The sequence below is a fragment of the Nilaparvata lugens genome, chromosome 6 (assembly GCF_014356525.2).
Source record: "Nilaparvata lugens isolate BPH chromosome 6, ASM1435652v1, whole genome shotgun sequence".
In the NCBI taxonomy this organism is placed as follows: Eukaryota; Metazoa; Arthropoda; class Insecta; order Hemiptera; family Delphacidae; genus Nilaparvata; species Nilaparvata lugens.
In genome coordinates this window covers 7,438,067-7,456,608 of record NC_052509.1, presented here as the reverse complement: position 1 = coordinate 7,456,608, position 18,542 = coordinate 7,438,067, and the positions used below count along the sequence as shown (strand labels likewise).

The following is an 18,542-nucleotide window of genomic DNA, read 5'->3' as shown; positions in this document are numbered from 1 at the left end:
CGAAACTATCACTAAACAACATACAGATAACGTTCACTATCATCTTGGTTTATAGGCTCGAAATTAAAGTTTAAAGTTATATGTTTCCTTGTTTCTTTCTGTAGTTGCTATATACAGAGTGTATAGCAACTACATGGGAAAACCTCAATAAGTTGGAGACTGCTGTAGATATAATACTGTAACTCTCAGGATAAGTTATCGGTCAAAAACTCTACCTTTTGACGTACAACTGAATTTCAAACCCTCATATAATAATATCGTGTGACCTGGCTGGCTCAGGTCTGGTGTCAGAGTTTTCAGGTCACAACTGATCAATTTCAGGGCCTCTGACATGACCTAACGACTGATTTATAGGCAGTCGGGACCGACGGCTTAACGTGTCCATCCGAAACACGGGATTGGCCCGAGAAAAATATCTTGCCCGGGCTGGGTTTCGAACCAGATTACAAAGCCAGCATCTAATCCACTCGACTACGGCCCTCATAAGGAGGTGACTTAGAGGTTGTAATTCGAATATTTTAAATGTAAACACCCATTGTGTAGTACATCATTTCAAAGGCCTTTTTAAAACAAGAAAGATGGCGTCGATAAATATGTTCTATGATACTTGTATCCAAAATGGCGGCTGATTGAAGTTTTAGTTTTTAAAGGAATGAGGGGTCGTAACTCAAATATTTTGAATGTAAACACCCATTGTGTGATACATCATTTTAAAGGCCTTTTCAAAACGAGAAAGATGACTTCAATAAAAATGTTCTGTAATACTTTCATCCAAAATGGCAGCTGAAAACTTCATTCAGCCGCCATTTTGGATACAAGTATCATACGAGTAGAACATTTTTATTGATGTCATCCTTCATTTTCTTGTTTAAGAAAGACCTTGATGATGTACCACACAATGGGTGTTAACATTTAAAATATTTGAGTTACAACCCCTCATTTCCTTAAAAACTAAAACTTCAATCAACCGCCATTTTGGATAAAAGTATCATAGAACATTTTTATTGATGTCATCTCTCTTGTTTTAGAAAGGCCTTGAAAATGATGTACCACACAATGGGTGTTTACATTTAAAATATTCGAGTTACAAACCCTAAGTCACCTCCTTATGAGGGGTTGAAATTCAGTTATACGTCAAAAGGTAGAGTATTTGACCAATAACTCATCCTGAAAGTTACAGTATTATTATCTGCAATAGTCTCCAACTTATTGAAGGGTTCCCATACATATGACTCACTCTGAATATATTCCTGTATGCTGTATGATTTGAATATAATGCATGATGTATGATACTCCATCAAATTTATCAAGGCTAATGACCTATTTATTGTAGTTAATATATTTGTGTGGGTAGCGTATGTTTTTTTCATGAATTACCATCGTTAATAAGTGACTTCTATATCACTGAAGCTATAAATATTCTGCTAGACTCAATTTTATCTCACTAGAACTAGTAATAGGCCTATCCCTGGGGATATGGCAAAGCGTCACTAACATTCAACACACGCTATCATTAAGGGATAAATGTTACAACAGCAGATAGTGTCTCAGTCATGACGTCATTGCAAATTTTGTTGCAATGCACTGAGGTTCTGTGTTGTGTAATACCGTAATAGCAATGGTAAAACGTGATTTATCAGATGGGAACGGAAGTTTTAGATGTGTGGGATGATATATAGAGTAAAATCTGAAACTATATAATGGAGCATCATTTTTTAAAATTCTAAATGTACACATATTATAGACTGGCAGGTAACCCGTGCTCCGCAAGGGTGTATTTTAAAACTTGACATAATGAAATCTTGGAGAATTTAAAATAGGCCTATAACCATCCTCGGTTGATTAAGAATCTATGTGCAAAATTTCAAGGTAATCAGTCTAGTAGTTGAGACGTGATGATGCGTCATAATTTTCCTATCCCGTACGTGTGTAAGCCAGTTCTTTCCTTTAGAGAGTATAGATTATTGTAGACTTAGGTACTGTAGGTGTAAAGCCGGGTCCAGACGCTCAAGTCTACCATCAGTGTTTTGCTCAAGCAAAAGACGGATCGTTTGGTTCAAGCAAAAGACGGATGTAAAATTGCGTCCACACGCATCCGTCTTATGTCGTCCGTTTTCCTATTTTTGTGCTCACAAGTTCAGTTCTTGATATTTATTCAATCATTCAGAATCATTCAACTTACAGAAAAGTACCACAGGCTAACTTAAGCCCAAAACGGTTCCAATTCTAATTTTTACAACAGTCGAAAGTAGCTAGAGGTTATATGTGTCACTTCAATATGAATTGTGATATGGTTCATTGAGTCTGAATTGTATACGGTTGAAATATATCCGGTAGATTAGTAATAATTATATCGTATTTTTTCGCTGATTCAACTGGATAATGCTATATTTAACTACATAATGACAAAAATATTACTGTTAATCGCTAAATAGCTTTGTTTACATGTCATATCTCGAGACACAGTGATTGTAAATGGATTGAAATTTTGTAGATAGTATTCTTATCAAAAATATAGTACATCTTAATATATCATGATAGTAAATCATAATATCAACATCAAATTCTGAGAGTATCATGAGAATCAAGAAAGAAAAAAAGAGTAAAATGGCGTTATATATAATCGATAAAAAAACTTGCTTATTTTCAAGTACTCGCGGCGAGGCATTTTATTAATTTGAGGGCGCTGAATCCGAATCTGAAATCACAGTTTCTCTATTTTTACGCGATTTAGGTTTTGGTGGTGTCACGATATTCTCCTTTTTAAGGAACTAAAATTGACAAATGAATTATGGAAAAATCAAATTATAGAAAATAAAAATATTTCTATCATGAGAAGTTTTTGTAAACCAATACAAGACCTAGCCAATGTAACTACTGCTATTATCTCACCTTATGCTTATAATGTTTCACTATGCATTTTATCTTGTATGTCATTTATATATAATAATGAATTTATTGTGCACTCTTTTCCGTATAAAATTATTGTTATGAATTATTGGAAAACCAACCTCCTTTTTAAGGAACTAAAATTGACAAATGAATTATGGAAAAATCAAATTATAGAAAATAAAAATATTTCTATCATGAGAAGTTTTTGTAAACCAATACAAGACCTAGCCAATGTAACTACTGCTATTATCTCACCTTATGCTTATAATGTTTCACTATGCATTTTATCTTGTATGTCATTTATATATAATAATGAATTTATTGTGCACTCTTTTCCGTATAAAATTATTGTTATGAATTATTGGAAAACCAACCTTATTTAGTCAACATGTTTTTAAAATATGTCAAAGGAGCACAGCCTCATAAATTATTCACCTGTCAATAGACGAGAAAAATGTTCTTTATTTTTCATATTTGAATTTATAAAATATCTTGAAGATGTTGAATTAGAAAATATTGAAAGACAACATGCAATAAAATAAATGAATTGAAGTTGTGTTTATTCACCGGTATATAGTAGTTGAATTGTGGTTATAAGCAGACAATCACCTGTCAAGCGCTTATCTTTGTACAGTTATTATAAAAAATAAGCCTACCTCACTATTGCCGTATTTTCTTTGTCGTGGAATTAAAATTTATTTATCGAAATTATTTTTTATTTCCTCGCACTTCACATCACTGTATCACACAGCTTGTGCCAATGTTATCGTAGGTCAGTGATTCTTGTAAACACCACGTGAATGTGATGTCTGATAACGGAGAAGCTAGCTTCATACGGTATGTTTTAGTGATAAGAGGTTCGACTTTTGTTTGTATTAAAAAATATCCCTGTTTCAAATTTATGTAAATTGCTGATTTCGAATCACTGCATCTGAAAACTACTTTCTTTATTTGTAAACGTCATCGTGACGAAAGCAATTTTTAATTTAATCAACCAATCAGAAGCCCGGATTTATTTATTCAAGGGTGTTTGAATTTAAGTATTTTCGAGAATAACCACTTTCCAGATGATCATCTAGCGGTAAACAACCATGGTTGAATGTTTCCCTGTTTAATTGTTTTCAATGTTAAAGTAAATGTCCTAAATAATTGTTAATCAGCACCAAGTATTGTCTCTTATATATTTTTGATTAATTACGGAGTGAAGTGGAATATGAAAAATTAAAACGTCACCGAACTTAGCCGCCGTATCTTAGCAGAACTTACCGGTCCATATCCGAGGTTCAGTCAATTTTTATCCGAAGGCATCGATTGAGTAATTCCTTTTCATCATTTTGTATTGGGCCCAATGCACAGTGCAGTGCATCGATAAAATATAACCAAGCGCTAACGACGAATTATTTGAAACTGCGAGTCTCCGACAATACATGAAATTTGTATTAATTGTAATCTCATTCCTTGCTTTCCACGCCAGCCCCCTGAGTTTCAGTCACTCAAGGCTAGTAAACTTATTTATCAAAAATAATCAAATCTCTCAAATTCAATATCTGGACTTCAAATATCCTGCTAAAAACTTTAAATATAGTAGCTCTTCAAATTATCATCACAGTGTTGAATGTGTTGTACACATTAGACTGTGATTTTTTGTATAAAGTGTGGATTTTTTGTGCGCAATATATTTGCAATTTATTATCGACTTATAGCAGTTCATTTTATCCCGTGTTTGGCAAACTCACAAGGTTTAAGTCGAGCAAAGGCCTCCCTGAACTATATTCTTGGCTGTGGGAGTCAGCCGGAAGTGTTGAGTTCATTGATATATTCGCAAGCGCCTCGTTACACCACTTCACACCATCCGTGATTGGATATCATTTTGATATTTTTATTGAGTCCTATGAGGGAGGATGGTGTAGTTGAGTCGAAAGGAGAGAATAACCACCTCCCAGACTGATTACTCCAGACTCATTCAACTCTTTCTTTGTATTGATCTTCCTGCTCCCGGGCGGAGGTGAACCTCAAACAACGTGGAGATCATTAAAAGAGGTAGCCCCCAGGAAGCTCATTACAGTGGATAGGCAAAAGACGGACAGTTGATGGAAAAAGATTGCCGGCCGATACATTTTAAGTTTGACGACTTAAGCTTGAAGACCCATCCGTTTTACCGTCCAGACGCAACGACTTACATGCTCCGACTTTTGCTTGAGCAAAAGACTGAAGCTAAACTTGAGCGTCTGGACCGGGCTTAAACTATATTGATTAACTTTCATCAAAGACTATAAGAAGTTTAAATAATAGCCTATAAATTTAATATAAATTATACTATTTTTCTATGCTATTATCTATTATGCATTATGCAAATCATCGTGAATCTGTAATTATTTTTATTAAAAGTTTCCTCATGTAAATATTTCCTTATCTTCTTTTCCAGAACAACTAATCATAAAAATTATTATTAATGATGTACATGATTTTTTAAAATTTTATTACATTGTGTCAATAGGTTAGTACAGTCATACAAATCTACAATAGGTTAATGAGCTTCCCTATCTGCTCTGCAAATATTTATAAACTCATTGAATAGTTTCAAGATTATCAGCTAGCCTATTGACCTCCTCGTGACATCATGTGTGAAATGTAATTGATTCAAAACTCCCAACTAATCTATTTATGTATTTTGTTGCTGAACGTGTAATCGCTTGAATTTGTATGATTTTTTATTGTGTTATGACATAATATTGGGGAACCAGCTTCGCTCAAAAGAACAAAATACGATTAGATTCTAGTTTCTTGTAATTAACTTGGTTTCTAGTAATTTTATAGTTTTTATTATTATTAAACGAAAATCGAAATTAAATGCTGTAATTCACCCCGAAGGCTTCTGCTACTGCAAATATTGACAACAGGGTAAACAGCTAGATGGAATTGATTAATTCATTAGCATTTCAATAATTGCAATATCTCAGTAATTTCCATTTATAGTTTTTGGTAATAAACTTATTGAAATTGAAATCTATTCATAAACTGGCAACATACAAACAAAAATAAATTAACTATTTGAAAAAATCAGTACACAAATTTAAAACCATACCTCAAACTAATATGCATTATAATATTATTCTCTAAGCTATGCAAATATAAATGATTCAAAAACTATCAAAACATTCTTCAGAGTCATGTTTCAAATCAAATCAATTTATTTTCCATTTTTACAATATATACAGAGCATGAAATTACCATAGTCACTGAAACAATTACCATATATCTAAAAAAATCACAATCATACCTTGAAGAACATTACCAAAAATCAAATATACATTGAAAATACCCAAAGGTTACAAAAACCTGTTTGGGCAGAAAAAAAACTATTTAAAATAAAAAAGAAGTGTTACAGTTTACAAAGCAAATTGAGAAAGAGTAAAACAAAACTAAAAAGACAAGAAAAAAGGAAAAAGAACTTCAGTATCAGTTTAACATAATTAAAATACTAACAATATTATACTATAAACAATAACATTACAAACTAAACAAAAAAAATGTCGCGCTTACCAGTTGTAAAAAAGTGTACTACTGTGCAGGCCTGCAGTTCAAACAATATTTTCATAATAACCAGAAACATCTTCATGTATCAGATGGCTATGTAATGAAGTTATGAATATATGTTTGAAGGTACTTCATTAGCTATGCTGAGTTAAAATTACCTACTCTGTAAATTAAACTATAATGACATTTGCAAGAGATAGAAGCCTAAAATAATGCATAAGAAAGTGTTTGTCTGTTTACATATCTATTCTTATATTATCTCCCATAAATACATTTTTATTTATTTGTTCAAGATACACAATAATTATTCATTAGAATAACAAACATAATTGTTATCTTATTTATTTATTTTAATATTACAATAGTGCATTAGTATCCCTCTAGCTGTAAGCTATTTGAGGGATATATAAAAATAATCCTTGACATACATAAAACAATCAATAACAATAGCTCTATTTCTTAATTTACCTGATTATATTTCTTATTTTTTTGTAACTGATTGTTCTGATTGTTATATACATATCAGGTGAGGAAATCTCCTGTAAGGGACTCTAACCAATGAAAGGTCATAAAATATCTGCAGTATTCAGTGCATAAGCAATGAGATTGATCTGTTGAAAATTATAAAAATGTTAGGGCCGTATTCACCATTTCAGTTTAAACGGATTTAACTTAGACCCGCAGATACTCGGTTTAAACGGAGAAATGTCAGCTGTTCGTTTAAACCCCGTATGAAACACATTATGATAAATGCAACCATTTATTTGAATATTATAATAGTGCGATAGTATCCCTCTAGCTGTAAGCTATTTGAGGGATATATAAAAATAATCCTTAACATACAATACAAGTAAAGTTATCTACAAGTAAACGTGGTTTAACGTTTAACGTAGTGTAACGTAGAATATGGCCCTTAGCTACCTATTCAAACTCTGAGTTTAAAACATTATAAAGGTGCGTACAGATATACGCGCCGCGAACATGAGCAATTCACTTTTAATCAGCTGACTATATCTGTATTTTTACAGAAACGGTAAGATACAGATATAAAAAGCTTGGCATCAGCTGATTAAAAGTGAATTGCTCGTGTTCGCGGCGCGTAAATCTGTAGGCACCTTAATAGATGCGGCCATATCTCCATTATTCGAATACCAGATTGGCGTTGAACTTGGACCGAGTATGTGTTTCCAATATGTTTCACGTATATCACTTGGCATGTGGGAAAACCCACTTGTTGATGTGACTTGTATGTCATTGAGGACAAAGTTCCAGTACCTATGTAAAATTTTGAAAAAAATTTAGATTGGATTAGTAATGAACTGATGCTTCTTGGAAGAATATTTTGTAAGTTGTTTTGTAAATGCATGACTGAGAAAAACTTTTACAAGATTTGTCAACTTGTTTTGAACATTCAAGAGGGAGATTAGGTTAGAAAAGATTTCTTTATTTATTAATATATTATATTTCGCTTACTATTTGTTTTCTTTATGCTCTCAATGAAATTGATTTTAATGTTTATTAAATGTTTTATCGTTGCTCATTAGTTTCTTTCAATACAGTTTTATTCGATTACATCAATTACAGATTACATAGCAGGTTGTGTTACAGGTCATTTATCTATAATATTATAAAAAAATTGGCTTATTCTTATACGGGGATAGGAAATACACGATTGACGCATTAATACTTATGAACTGACTAACTTGCAATTTTACATAGAAATTCTGAATTTACTGAGGATGGATATAGGCTTGTTTTCATTTTTTTAATAAATTAATTTTAATTAAAAAATTGAAACAAATTATACATTCTATTTGTAATTCAAAGTTTACTCAACAATAAAAGCCCATCCAATCAGAGCTCTCTCCAAGTGATTCCGTAGCGTAATTTGTAGCACGCTCGACTCATGAATGAAAGGTTGCGGGTTCGAGACCAATTTATTGATCTCTTTTTTTGCTGAGATTTTCAACTGTGATATGAAGATTTTGTACTTAGTTTTGACGAGATAATAAAAATAATTAACTTATATTTGTTTATGTTTCCTGGACTATTTGTATTGTGGATTCAAGTTTCTGTCCTTGTAAACTGAACTTCAAGTTTCCAAAAATCATTCATTTTACTTGAACGTCAAGAAAACTAGACTAATATAAACATCCCTTAAGTGTGAAAACAGCCAATCTTGTCTCGTCTGCAAACAGGAGTAAAATGCAAATAATTACTCAAATAAAGTGCCTCAAACGTAAAGAAAACCTCAATTCAAGGAAATTTGACTAATGTAAACGCCCCTTAAGTGTGAAAACAGCCAATTTTGTCTCGTTTGCAAAGAGGAGTAAAATTGATTTTGAAATAATTACTCAAATGAAGTGCCTCAAGCGTCAAGAAAACCTTAATTCAAAGAAAATTGACTAATGTAAACGCCCCTTAAGTGTGAAAACAGCCAATTTTGTCTCGTTTGCAAATAGGAGTAAATTACGTTTTGAAATAATTACTCAAAGTGTTCAATACTGGATTATCTTTATCTTAGTATCTTAATGCATTATACTCATGCTATAGTGGGGTCTACGTTATATTGGCAGTGTTTGATTAGCAATGGAATTGCTATCCTTGTCTATCATTCAACAAAGCAGATAGTGATAGAGCTATCTCTTTCTCGCTTTGCTCTGTTGCCAAATCGTCTTTCAACAATGTATAATTAATAACTATTTAACAAAATAATTCATCCTTATAATATTATAATCCATTATGAAATTAATGAAAAATATAATTTCTTGCTTAATAAAATATAATTGATTATTTTAAACAGTTAATATCACATTAATAAACCTGTATCAGCTACCGTCAAGAAGGCATTGACAAGACAGTGAGGATCGGCAACGTTGTTCTCCTATCTTTTGGTAGAGAGTTAGTGGGAAGGATATTTTGAATATTCTTTCCGAAGAATGGACATTGATATGTCCAAAGCTCCGCCAATTTATGTAGATGCATAACAGTATTATAAATAATAATAATAATTTTATTTCTCAATAAGCATTCATTACAAACACAACATTACTACTAGAAATAATTATTCTATTGAGAAGACACTCCCGAGAAAAATTCTATTTTGGGAGTTGCCATCAAAGTCCATTTGTATCTATAGTTATTAAAAACTGCTTTTTTCATATCATATACAGTTCAATAATTATTTTCTTAGTCTATATTATGTAAATTCATCTATAATTTTGCTGTATAGTAAGCTATTGTATATAAGTGTATAAGCTAGTATATATTGTAATCTACATAAATAAAGTACTCAATCAATCAATCTTTCTCCACTGCCATTATAACGTGGACCTCACTATAGTGATTAAGTTAGTGATAAAGATAGAAGAATAGCGATACCGATTCTCTGCATTAATTAATTATATTTCTACACTGTCAAAAACATAATTATCATCGTTGTGGACCTAGAAAAGGATAGTACCACCGGCTTTGTCGAATGATAAACTAGGATAGCAAAACCAAAGTTGATGAAATACTGTCATTATAACGTGGACCGCACTATAGAGCACTTTGTTAAATCCATTTTATTAAATTTACTTTTTACTTTGTTAAATTCAGCACATCAATTTATTATTGTAATAAATTTGATGACGAATTTACGTTGAATATTTTCAGACCGTATCTGTACCTGAGGGATACGATTCAAATCTTGAGCTGGCCAAGGCTCTGTCCGAATCTGCAGCAATGGAATCTCAGGACTCGTATGTGTGCAACTCAGAGGCAAACAGCAGCAGCGGTAGCAGTGATACGACTAAGAAAACTGCTTCGATCTTCGGTCCAGCTTCCAGCAATGTCAGCAGCTGTACTAGTGAGTAATAAACTATTAAGTCTTTTCACTTTCCTTGCCCTATTACCATAGGTAAGGAAAGTATTGCTTTCCGAAAAAAATTGAGGTACCTCAATTTCTAAATTTCTATACGTTTCAAGGTCCCCTGAGTCCAAAAAGTAGTTTTTGGGTATTGGTGTGTGTGTGTGTGTGTGTGTGTGTGTGTGTGTGTGTGTGTGTGTGTGTGTATGAGTGTATGTGCGTCTGTGTACACGATATCTCATCTCCCAATTAACGGAATGACTTGAAATTTGGAACTTAAGGTCCTTACACTATAAGGATCCGACACGAACAATTTCGATCAAATACAACCATCTAAAATGGCAAAAATGTTGTCAAAAACAGGGTATTTCGCGATTTTCTCGAAAATGGCTCCAATGATTTTGATCAAATTTATACCTAAAATAGTCATTGATGAGCTATACCAACTGCCACAAGTCCCATTTCTGTAAAAATTTTAGAAGCTCCGCCCCATCTATGCAAAGTTTGATATTAGATTTCCAATTATCAGGTCTCAGATATAATTTAAACGAAACATTTCTAGTGGAAAAGATTGAGCATGAAAATCTCTACAATTAATGTTCAGTAACATTTTCACCTAAAATTGAAGATAAGCTTGAAATTTGAGAAAATGTGATTATTCAATTGCAAACTGTTGATTCTATTAAATCGTGTGTATCCAGCGTTATTGTCCTGTCACCAGCTGGCTCAGATCTTTGAATAGTAGACTTGAGATGCGCGTGAACACTAGCGTCAGGTGATCAATTTTCATAACGGCAAGGAAAGTTGTGTGAGTGCGCCACACCAGATTTTTTTCTATTGGTAATCAATATTTTAAAATAATCTTGACCTTGTCAGTGCATCATACCAAACAAAAAATGCAGAAGTCGATGCACTATCATCCGTTCATGACAGTAATATAATCGACAATAGTAGACAGTAATCGGCAAAAAACAAATAAATTTGGAAAAGCATTTTTCAAAAGATTTTAGATAACGATTTTGTTTTTCATTCTTGGTTATCTACTTCGTTTCCTTTAATTATTATTATGGTGTAAGTGAAACCATTTTGTAATTCTCATTATGATCATTCTATCATTTTGACATTATCGTATCCGAAATTGAAATAATATATTTGGATTCGATTGATTTGATTAATATTAGTTCAAAGGTGTTTTTCATCAGATTATTGTTTGCATTTTATTAAAACTAATGAGCTGGAACATGTAATGCATTAGTAAAAGAAAATGGCAACTTAATTGCATTTAAATGAATAGCCACCATTGTTCGCTATTGGTTAAAGTCTTACTTTACGAAGTTCATATATATTAATAAAATTGCGATAACCTATCTGACCCTCTCTCTCCTTCTCCCTTGTCAATTGAATACTATAAAATAGAGTGTAGAGTGGTGTTTTTGATCAGTGTGATCCGAGCGTACAATGAGTGAACTCGACATTAGCTTTGATTCATCATCATGTTCATCACTATCATCGGACTCTGAATACTATAATTCCCAGAGTGAGTACTGACTGATCATTGAAACGCTGTGAGCTGTGCTTACTCACTATTTTTAATAGTTGTGCTTTCTCACAGTTTTATAACAATATTATAGAATATTTTCTGTTGTTTTTGGTGTTATGAGCTTTTCTGATTTACAATATTTAGAATTTAGTTTCAGGTATCTGTTTGTTATGAATAACTCTGTGTTTTTAAGGCTGTACAAAGGCTGAAAATAAACTTTTCACTCCTGATATTTTTCAAAGTTTTTTGATTTGTATATCATCAAGCCACAAAATGAAAAAGTTTTCTCAGGAAAACATTTTTTTTCTGATTATTACTTTTTGAGATATGAGCGCCTAAAGTTTGAATTTTTGGAACAGAACATTTCAAATTCGGTAAGAGATAAATCCATGAGATTTAGAGGATGGATTCTTCATGGTATTGTTGATCTAGTAAAACAAAAATTTTCTGAAAATAAAAATTTCCAAGATAGTTATTCAATGTACTAAAAATAACCAAAAATAACTTTTAGTTGAGTTATTTTTGGTAAATTGAATAATTTACCAAAATTTGGTAAATTTATATATTTGGTAATTTAATTGCTATAATTGGTAATTTAACAAAATTTGGTAATTGATATTTATATCAATTTTGGTAAATTGATATTTTCAGAAAATTTTTGTTTTACTAGATCAACAATACCATGAAGAATCCATCCTCTAAATCTCATGGATTTATATCGTACCGAATTTGAAATGTTCTGTCCCAAAAATTCAAACTTCAGTCGCTCATATCTCAAAAAGTAATGATCAGAAAAAAATGTTTTTCTGAGAAAACTTTTTCAATTTGATAGCTTGATGATCTATACAAATCGAAAAACTTTGAAAAATATCACGAGTAGAAAGTTTATTTTTAGCCTTTGCACAGTCTTAAGTCAGTGCAATTTGCAAGGATATTCTTGCAAGTGTGGTATCCCAAAGTTTAATGAAATTATTTGTAATGTAAAACTTTCAGCTTCAATATTATCATCAAAATTTTATATTTGTTTGCTTTTTAAATGTGAATTTGTGTTTAGAAATGAGTTATGTTGATTTTAAATTTTATAAAATTGAAACTCAGGAAGTGGAAGTTCAGATTTTTATTGAGAAAACATGAAGAATCTAATATAACCTATAAACTTGAGTGTTAATAGGAAATGAAATTAGGTAATACGGCGAGGCAGAACATCCAAAAGGATCCCGGCCGATAAAAGTCATATGAATGAATAAATAATAATACATTAATTATAAAAAAAATGTTTTGAGATTCTCTGTCTGAAGTGTCAATTGGTTTGGCAAATAGAAAACTACCATTTAGAGTGTTTTAGCTTCTGTATCCATTAACATTAAACCTCTTTGGGGCTTTCAGCTCTAAATTCTGGATTGGGGCAGTTTTGGGTGATTTTCCTGTTGCATAATCCCATGAATGTGATGCATGATGTTGATAAATGAATGAATGAATGAAAATTGTTTGTGTTTATAGGAGTTGATTAATTAAATGTTGAGTATGATTTAACAGAACAATATATTAGATTCACTGGAGATTGATTAATACTTGCTTAGGCTAAATAATTTAGTTTTTCATTCGACATTTAGAAATTGAATTGATTAGCCTTATCTAACTCCTAAAATCAAAGAAATTCATTGTTTAGTTTTATAGTAATTCATTTAGGAGACTTGATATTAATTTTAGTTTCATTTTTTGGTTGTATTCTAGATAGTGTTCATTAATGATCACAAATTTATGTAAATGGTTTTGTAATGCATTTCTTCCTAATTTGTTTGTCTGACGTTTCAACTTTTAAATTTTGAAAATCACTTGAATCTAAAACGTATTGAATTTCAGAATGATCAATTTACTTGAAAAATATAGGATATTATGATGTTTCATCCGTATAATAGATTTAATAATTTTTATGATATTTCATGTATTTTTTAAATAATACACAATCAAGATTGTCCATAATCCCTAAATGAATGAATGCTGAAAATACTCTATTTTATCCTATATTCTTACAGTCGCTCATATCTCAAAAAGTAATGATCAGAAAAAAAATGTTTTCCTGAGAAAACTTTTTCAATTTGATAGCTTGATGATATATACAAATCGAAAAACTTTGAAAAATATCACGAGTAGAAAGTTTATTTTTAGCCTTTGCACAGTCTTAAGTCAGTGTAATTTGCAAGGATATTCTTGCAAGTGTGGTATCCCAAAGTTTAATGAAATTATTTGTAATGTAAAACTTTCAGCTTCAATATTATCATAATTTTATATTTGTTTGCTTTTTAAATGTGAATTTGTGTTTAGAAATGAGTTATCTTAATTTTTAACTTTATAAAATTGAAAATCTGGAAGTGAAAGTGCAAATTTTTAGTGAGAAAACATGAAGAACCTAATATATAACCTATAAACTTGAGTGTTGATAGGAAATGAAATTGGGTAATACGGCGAGGCAGAACATCCAAAAGGATCTCTCTGCCGATAAAACCATATGAATAAATAAATAATAAAACATGAAATTTTTTTGAAAAAAATAGTTTCTCTTGAAGTGTCAATTTGTTCGGCGAATAGAAAACTACCATTTAAAGGGTTCTGTATCCATTAACATAAAACCTCTTTGGGGTTTCCAGCTCTAAATTCTGGATTGGGTCAGTTTTGGGTGTTTTCCTGTTGCATAATCCCATGATTATGATGCATGATGTTGATAAATGAATTAATGAAAATTGTTCATGTCCATATGAGATCATTAATTAAATGTTGAGAATAATTTCACCCAGAAAAAACGATTAGATTAATTGGAGATTGAAGAATACTTGCTTAGGCTAAATAATTTGGTTTTTCGTTCGACATTTAGAAATTGAATTGATTAGCCTTATATAACTCCTAAAATTAATGAAATTCCTTGTTTATTTTTATAGTAATTCAATTAGGAAACGTAATATTAATTTTGGTTTCATTTTTTGGTTCTATTCTAGAAACTGTTCATCAATGATCACAAATTTATGTAAACGGGTTTCTGCATTTCTTTCTAATTTTTTTGCCTGACGTTCCAACTTTTAAATTTTGAAAATCACTTGAATCTAAAACGTATTGAATTTTAGAATGATCAATTTACTTGAAAAATATAGAATATTATGATGTTTCATCCGTATAACATATTTAATAATTTTTATGATATTTCATGTATTTTTTAAATAATACACAATCAAGATTTTCCATAATCCCTAAATGAATGAATGCTGAAAATACACTATTTTATCCTATATTTTTATTCTTACATCTGAAACATATCTTTGAAAGGATATTCATTTTTAAACAAGATTAAACGCCATTTCCGAGATTACAATATGTGTTGGTTAATTATGACTCATTGAAATTAAAAGGGAATAACTTTGATTTCTAACAGGAAGCATGCATTATTTTTTAGCAGGAGGATAATCTACAGAAAATTTTTAGATTAATTACTCTGTTTGTTTTAAATTGTGAAAATCTTTATAACCTTGACTTGATATCACTTTGACTTTAGCTTAAGGAAATTTGACTTTAGCATTACTGTAGAAATTGATATAATTTGAAATAATGATGGCCCAACTCCTAAAATCAATGAAATCCATTGTTTTATTTTATACTAATTTAATATTATTAGAAGATTGAACCAAATCTAACTATATTCTGATACCCAATTTTGGACACTATATAAGTAAGTAACTTTAGGAAAAAAAGTTTCGGGCTCGCACTTGTTTTTCAATCTAATACCGTATTGTAAAGCTTGTGATTCAAATAAATAGTAAATAAAATCTCTAGAAGCTTGTCATTTCAATTTTTCTTTTACTTATCAGTCATCAGTTATGAAGTTAGCTGATTCAACATTGAAAATTGAATACTCTCATTCTGTCTTTTTTCTCAGCTTCAGAATCGCTATAGTGTCGTTTCCACCTAAACTGTCTGATTCTTATATTACAAATATTCTTATAGTCTGATTTTTATATTAAACTGATTCTTTATATTATAAATATCATTAAATCTGAGAGCTTAAATTGAATCTCTGTCTAGGAACTTCCATTTTTTCATTCACTTTAAGTTTTTGAACAATGAAAGTATAATATTACTCTTCTTTTTCTCGCAGGTAAACTAAAAGGCGGTTCATCGCTTCTATTCAATAGGAGTGACGAAGACCGCGAGCGGATTGTGACAGAGAAGGTAGCCATTGTTCTGTTGCACAGTGATGAGCAGGATAACCTGATTAATGAGTCGGCGCCTGTGATTCCCTCCTCGTCTAAAATGAAGGAGAACCTCAATAAGGTGGGTTTTCATCTTTATCATTTATCTTCTTCATCTTTATCTAGACTATAATGTTTAAAAATTGAGAAGAATATAGAAATTTTATTGTGCTTGAGAGTGAATAGTTTTTTGTAAATGACATGTACAATCATAGGAATGGATTTTCTGGTCAACCTAAAAATATAAGTAAGTTAATTAATTTTTTTACTCATTTAATCCATTACAAACAATAATTACTGTACTTGAGGAGGTAAGGGACAACATTCTTATATCAGAAACCGACCCTCTTTCAAGCTATAAGGCTGGTCACACACCGATTAGTCAAGACATGACTAGTCACGTTTAGTCACAATACTTCACATAGTTGCTTATGGAGTCATGTCTAATTGCAATGACTAATCAGTGTCAGTTGCGTCATGAGCAACTATGTGAAGTATTGTGACTAAACGTGTCTGATCATGTCTTGTCTTGTCTTGACTAACTGGTGTGTGACTAGCCTTACAGTCAAAATGTAGGTTTTGTTATGTGGTTCCCTACACCTTATTTTATGTGATATATTATCACCTCTACTGCTACATATGAAACAATGTAGCTCTCTGAAACAAATATTATTTGTAATAAATAACAAGACTAAGAAATTGTCAAAAAACACAGATTTTATTGATAGAAAGACCAGTTTCGGTTGTTACACCATTGTCAATCTCTCATAAACCGGTCTTTCTAACTATCAATAAAATCTGTGGTTTTCGACAATTTCTTAATCTTCTAATTTAATATGAATAATTACCACAATATCAACTTCTCAACTACACAAAAAGTGCAAATATTATTTGCTCTCTGTAACAAGAATTGAAACTGATTCTTCCAAGATAAAATGTAGAGATTGACTCTTTAGAATCATCTTCTAACTTGGGATGGATTTGCAGTGATTGGGAACTACATCTTTGAATTTTTTTAATGCATTAACTTTCTTGAAGAGTGTCTTTGTCGATAATGTTTAAAACTTGAGAAAATTTATGAGTATAAGAACATTTTTCCACATTTGTTTCTTCGAAATTCTATCCTTGTTGCTCGTGGAATAAAATACATTTAAAACCCGCTTCTCGCAAATTTTACTAGATGATGTGCCGTTTTAAGTTTTAAGTTGAAAAATTCCATAAACTTGAACTATGTCCCTATAGAACTCAAGCGGAAATTTATATCTTTGAACAATATTCTCCTAGTGGATTAACAATATTGGATACGATTTTTGAATAGTCTGGAAGAATTCTTAGGCTGCGTAGCAACTTCATAGACACCGTATTGTATTTTATTTATTTTTTGGTACTGTGTTGACGAGTATTTAAATCATGCCATGACAAAACTTCTCACACGGGAAACATTTTGCTTGAAAATACAGGGTGATTCACATAAGGTGTAACAATAGGTAACTTGTTAACCGTTCATTTTACAGAGAACTTAAAATGTGCAACTTCCCTTCTTTTTTTGTGAAATTTACGACATGCCATTTTAAATTGAAAATTTGGCCGCCATCTTCCAAAATGGAGTACAACTTTATTAATTTGAATGGCAACCCCCATTTTTTATGAAATTTATGGATTCTGCGTAAAATTCAAAGACATTTTTACTCATGTCATTTTTTTGATAGACCTAACCGTTTAGGATGTACAGCTATAATAAGCCACACATAATTATATGGATATTGCATTACTGGCTTATTATGGCTGTACATCCTAAACGGTTAGGTTTATCAAAAAAATAAATTTTGAATTTACGTAGAATCCAAAAATTTCATAAAAAATGGGGGCTGCTATTCAAATAAATAAAGTTGTCCTCCATTTTGGAAGATGGCGGCTAAATTTTCAATTTAAAATGGCATGTCGTAAAATTTCACAAAAAAGAAGGGAAGTTGCACATTTAAAGTTGTCTGTAAATGAACGGTTAAAAAGTTACCTATTGGTACACCTTATGTGAATCACTCTGTATATCTCATTTTGGACGTTCAGTAGTAGCCTACTTGTCTGCTAACTATATTTCAGATGACATTGTAAGCTAACTGATAATCTCACTCGCCCACTCATTTTAAATGGTGCATTAATAGTGCAATGACTTTGGTTGATGCAAAACAGAATTTGTGTGGGAGAACTCCAAATATATCTCATCTTTTGTGATTTATCTCTATGGAATTCATCTTTTCACAATTTATTTATCTTTTCATATCTCTGAATCTCTAAACTGAATTTTGCTAAATCTACTTTAGAGCAGATACCTATTGATTTAGTGACGTATTCCAATTGAATTTTTTGTGAGCAGATTCTAATTGACTAGCTAGCTATTCCAATTGATAAATAACTTCCGCGTCACACACGCAACATGAAATTTATCTGTGAGTATGAGTCAGTTAGATTGCGTGGCCTTGAACTC

General features: G+C 31.3%; 1 protein-coding gene across 2 annotated transcripts in view; it reads left to right on the top strand.

Moving 5' to 3' along the window:
* Nucleotides 1-18,542, top strand: part of LOC111052537 — an 82,113-nt gene that overhangs the window by 12,205 nt on the left and 51,366 nt on the right. For both annotated transcript variants that reach the window (XM_039430056.1, XM_039430057.1), the window contains 2 exons: nt 10,087-10,279; nt 15,964-16,139. In XM_039430056.1, coding sequence (XP_039285990.1) covers nt 10,087-10,279; nt 15,964-16,139 — 369 coding nt within the window. The remainder of the gene's footprint in view (nt 1-10,086; nt 10,280-15,963; nt 16,140-18,542) is intronic.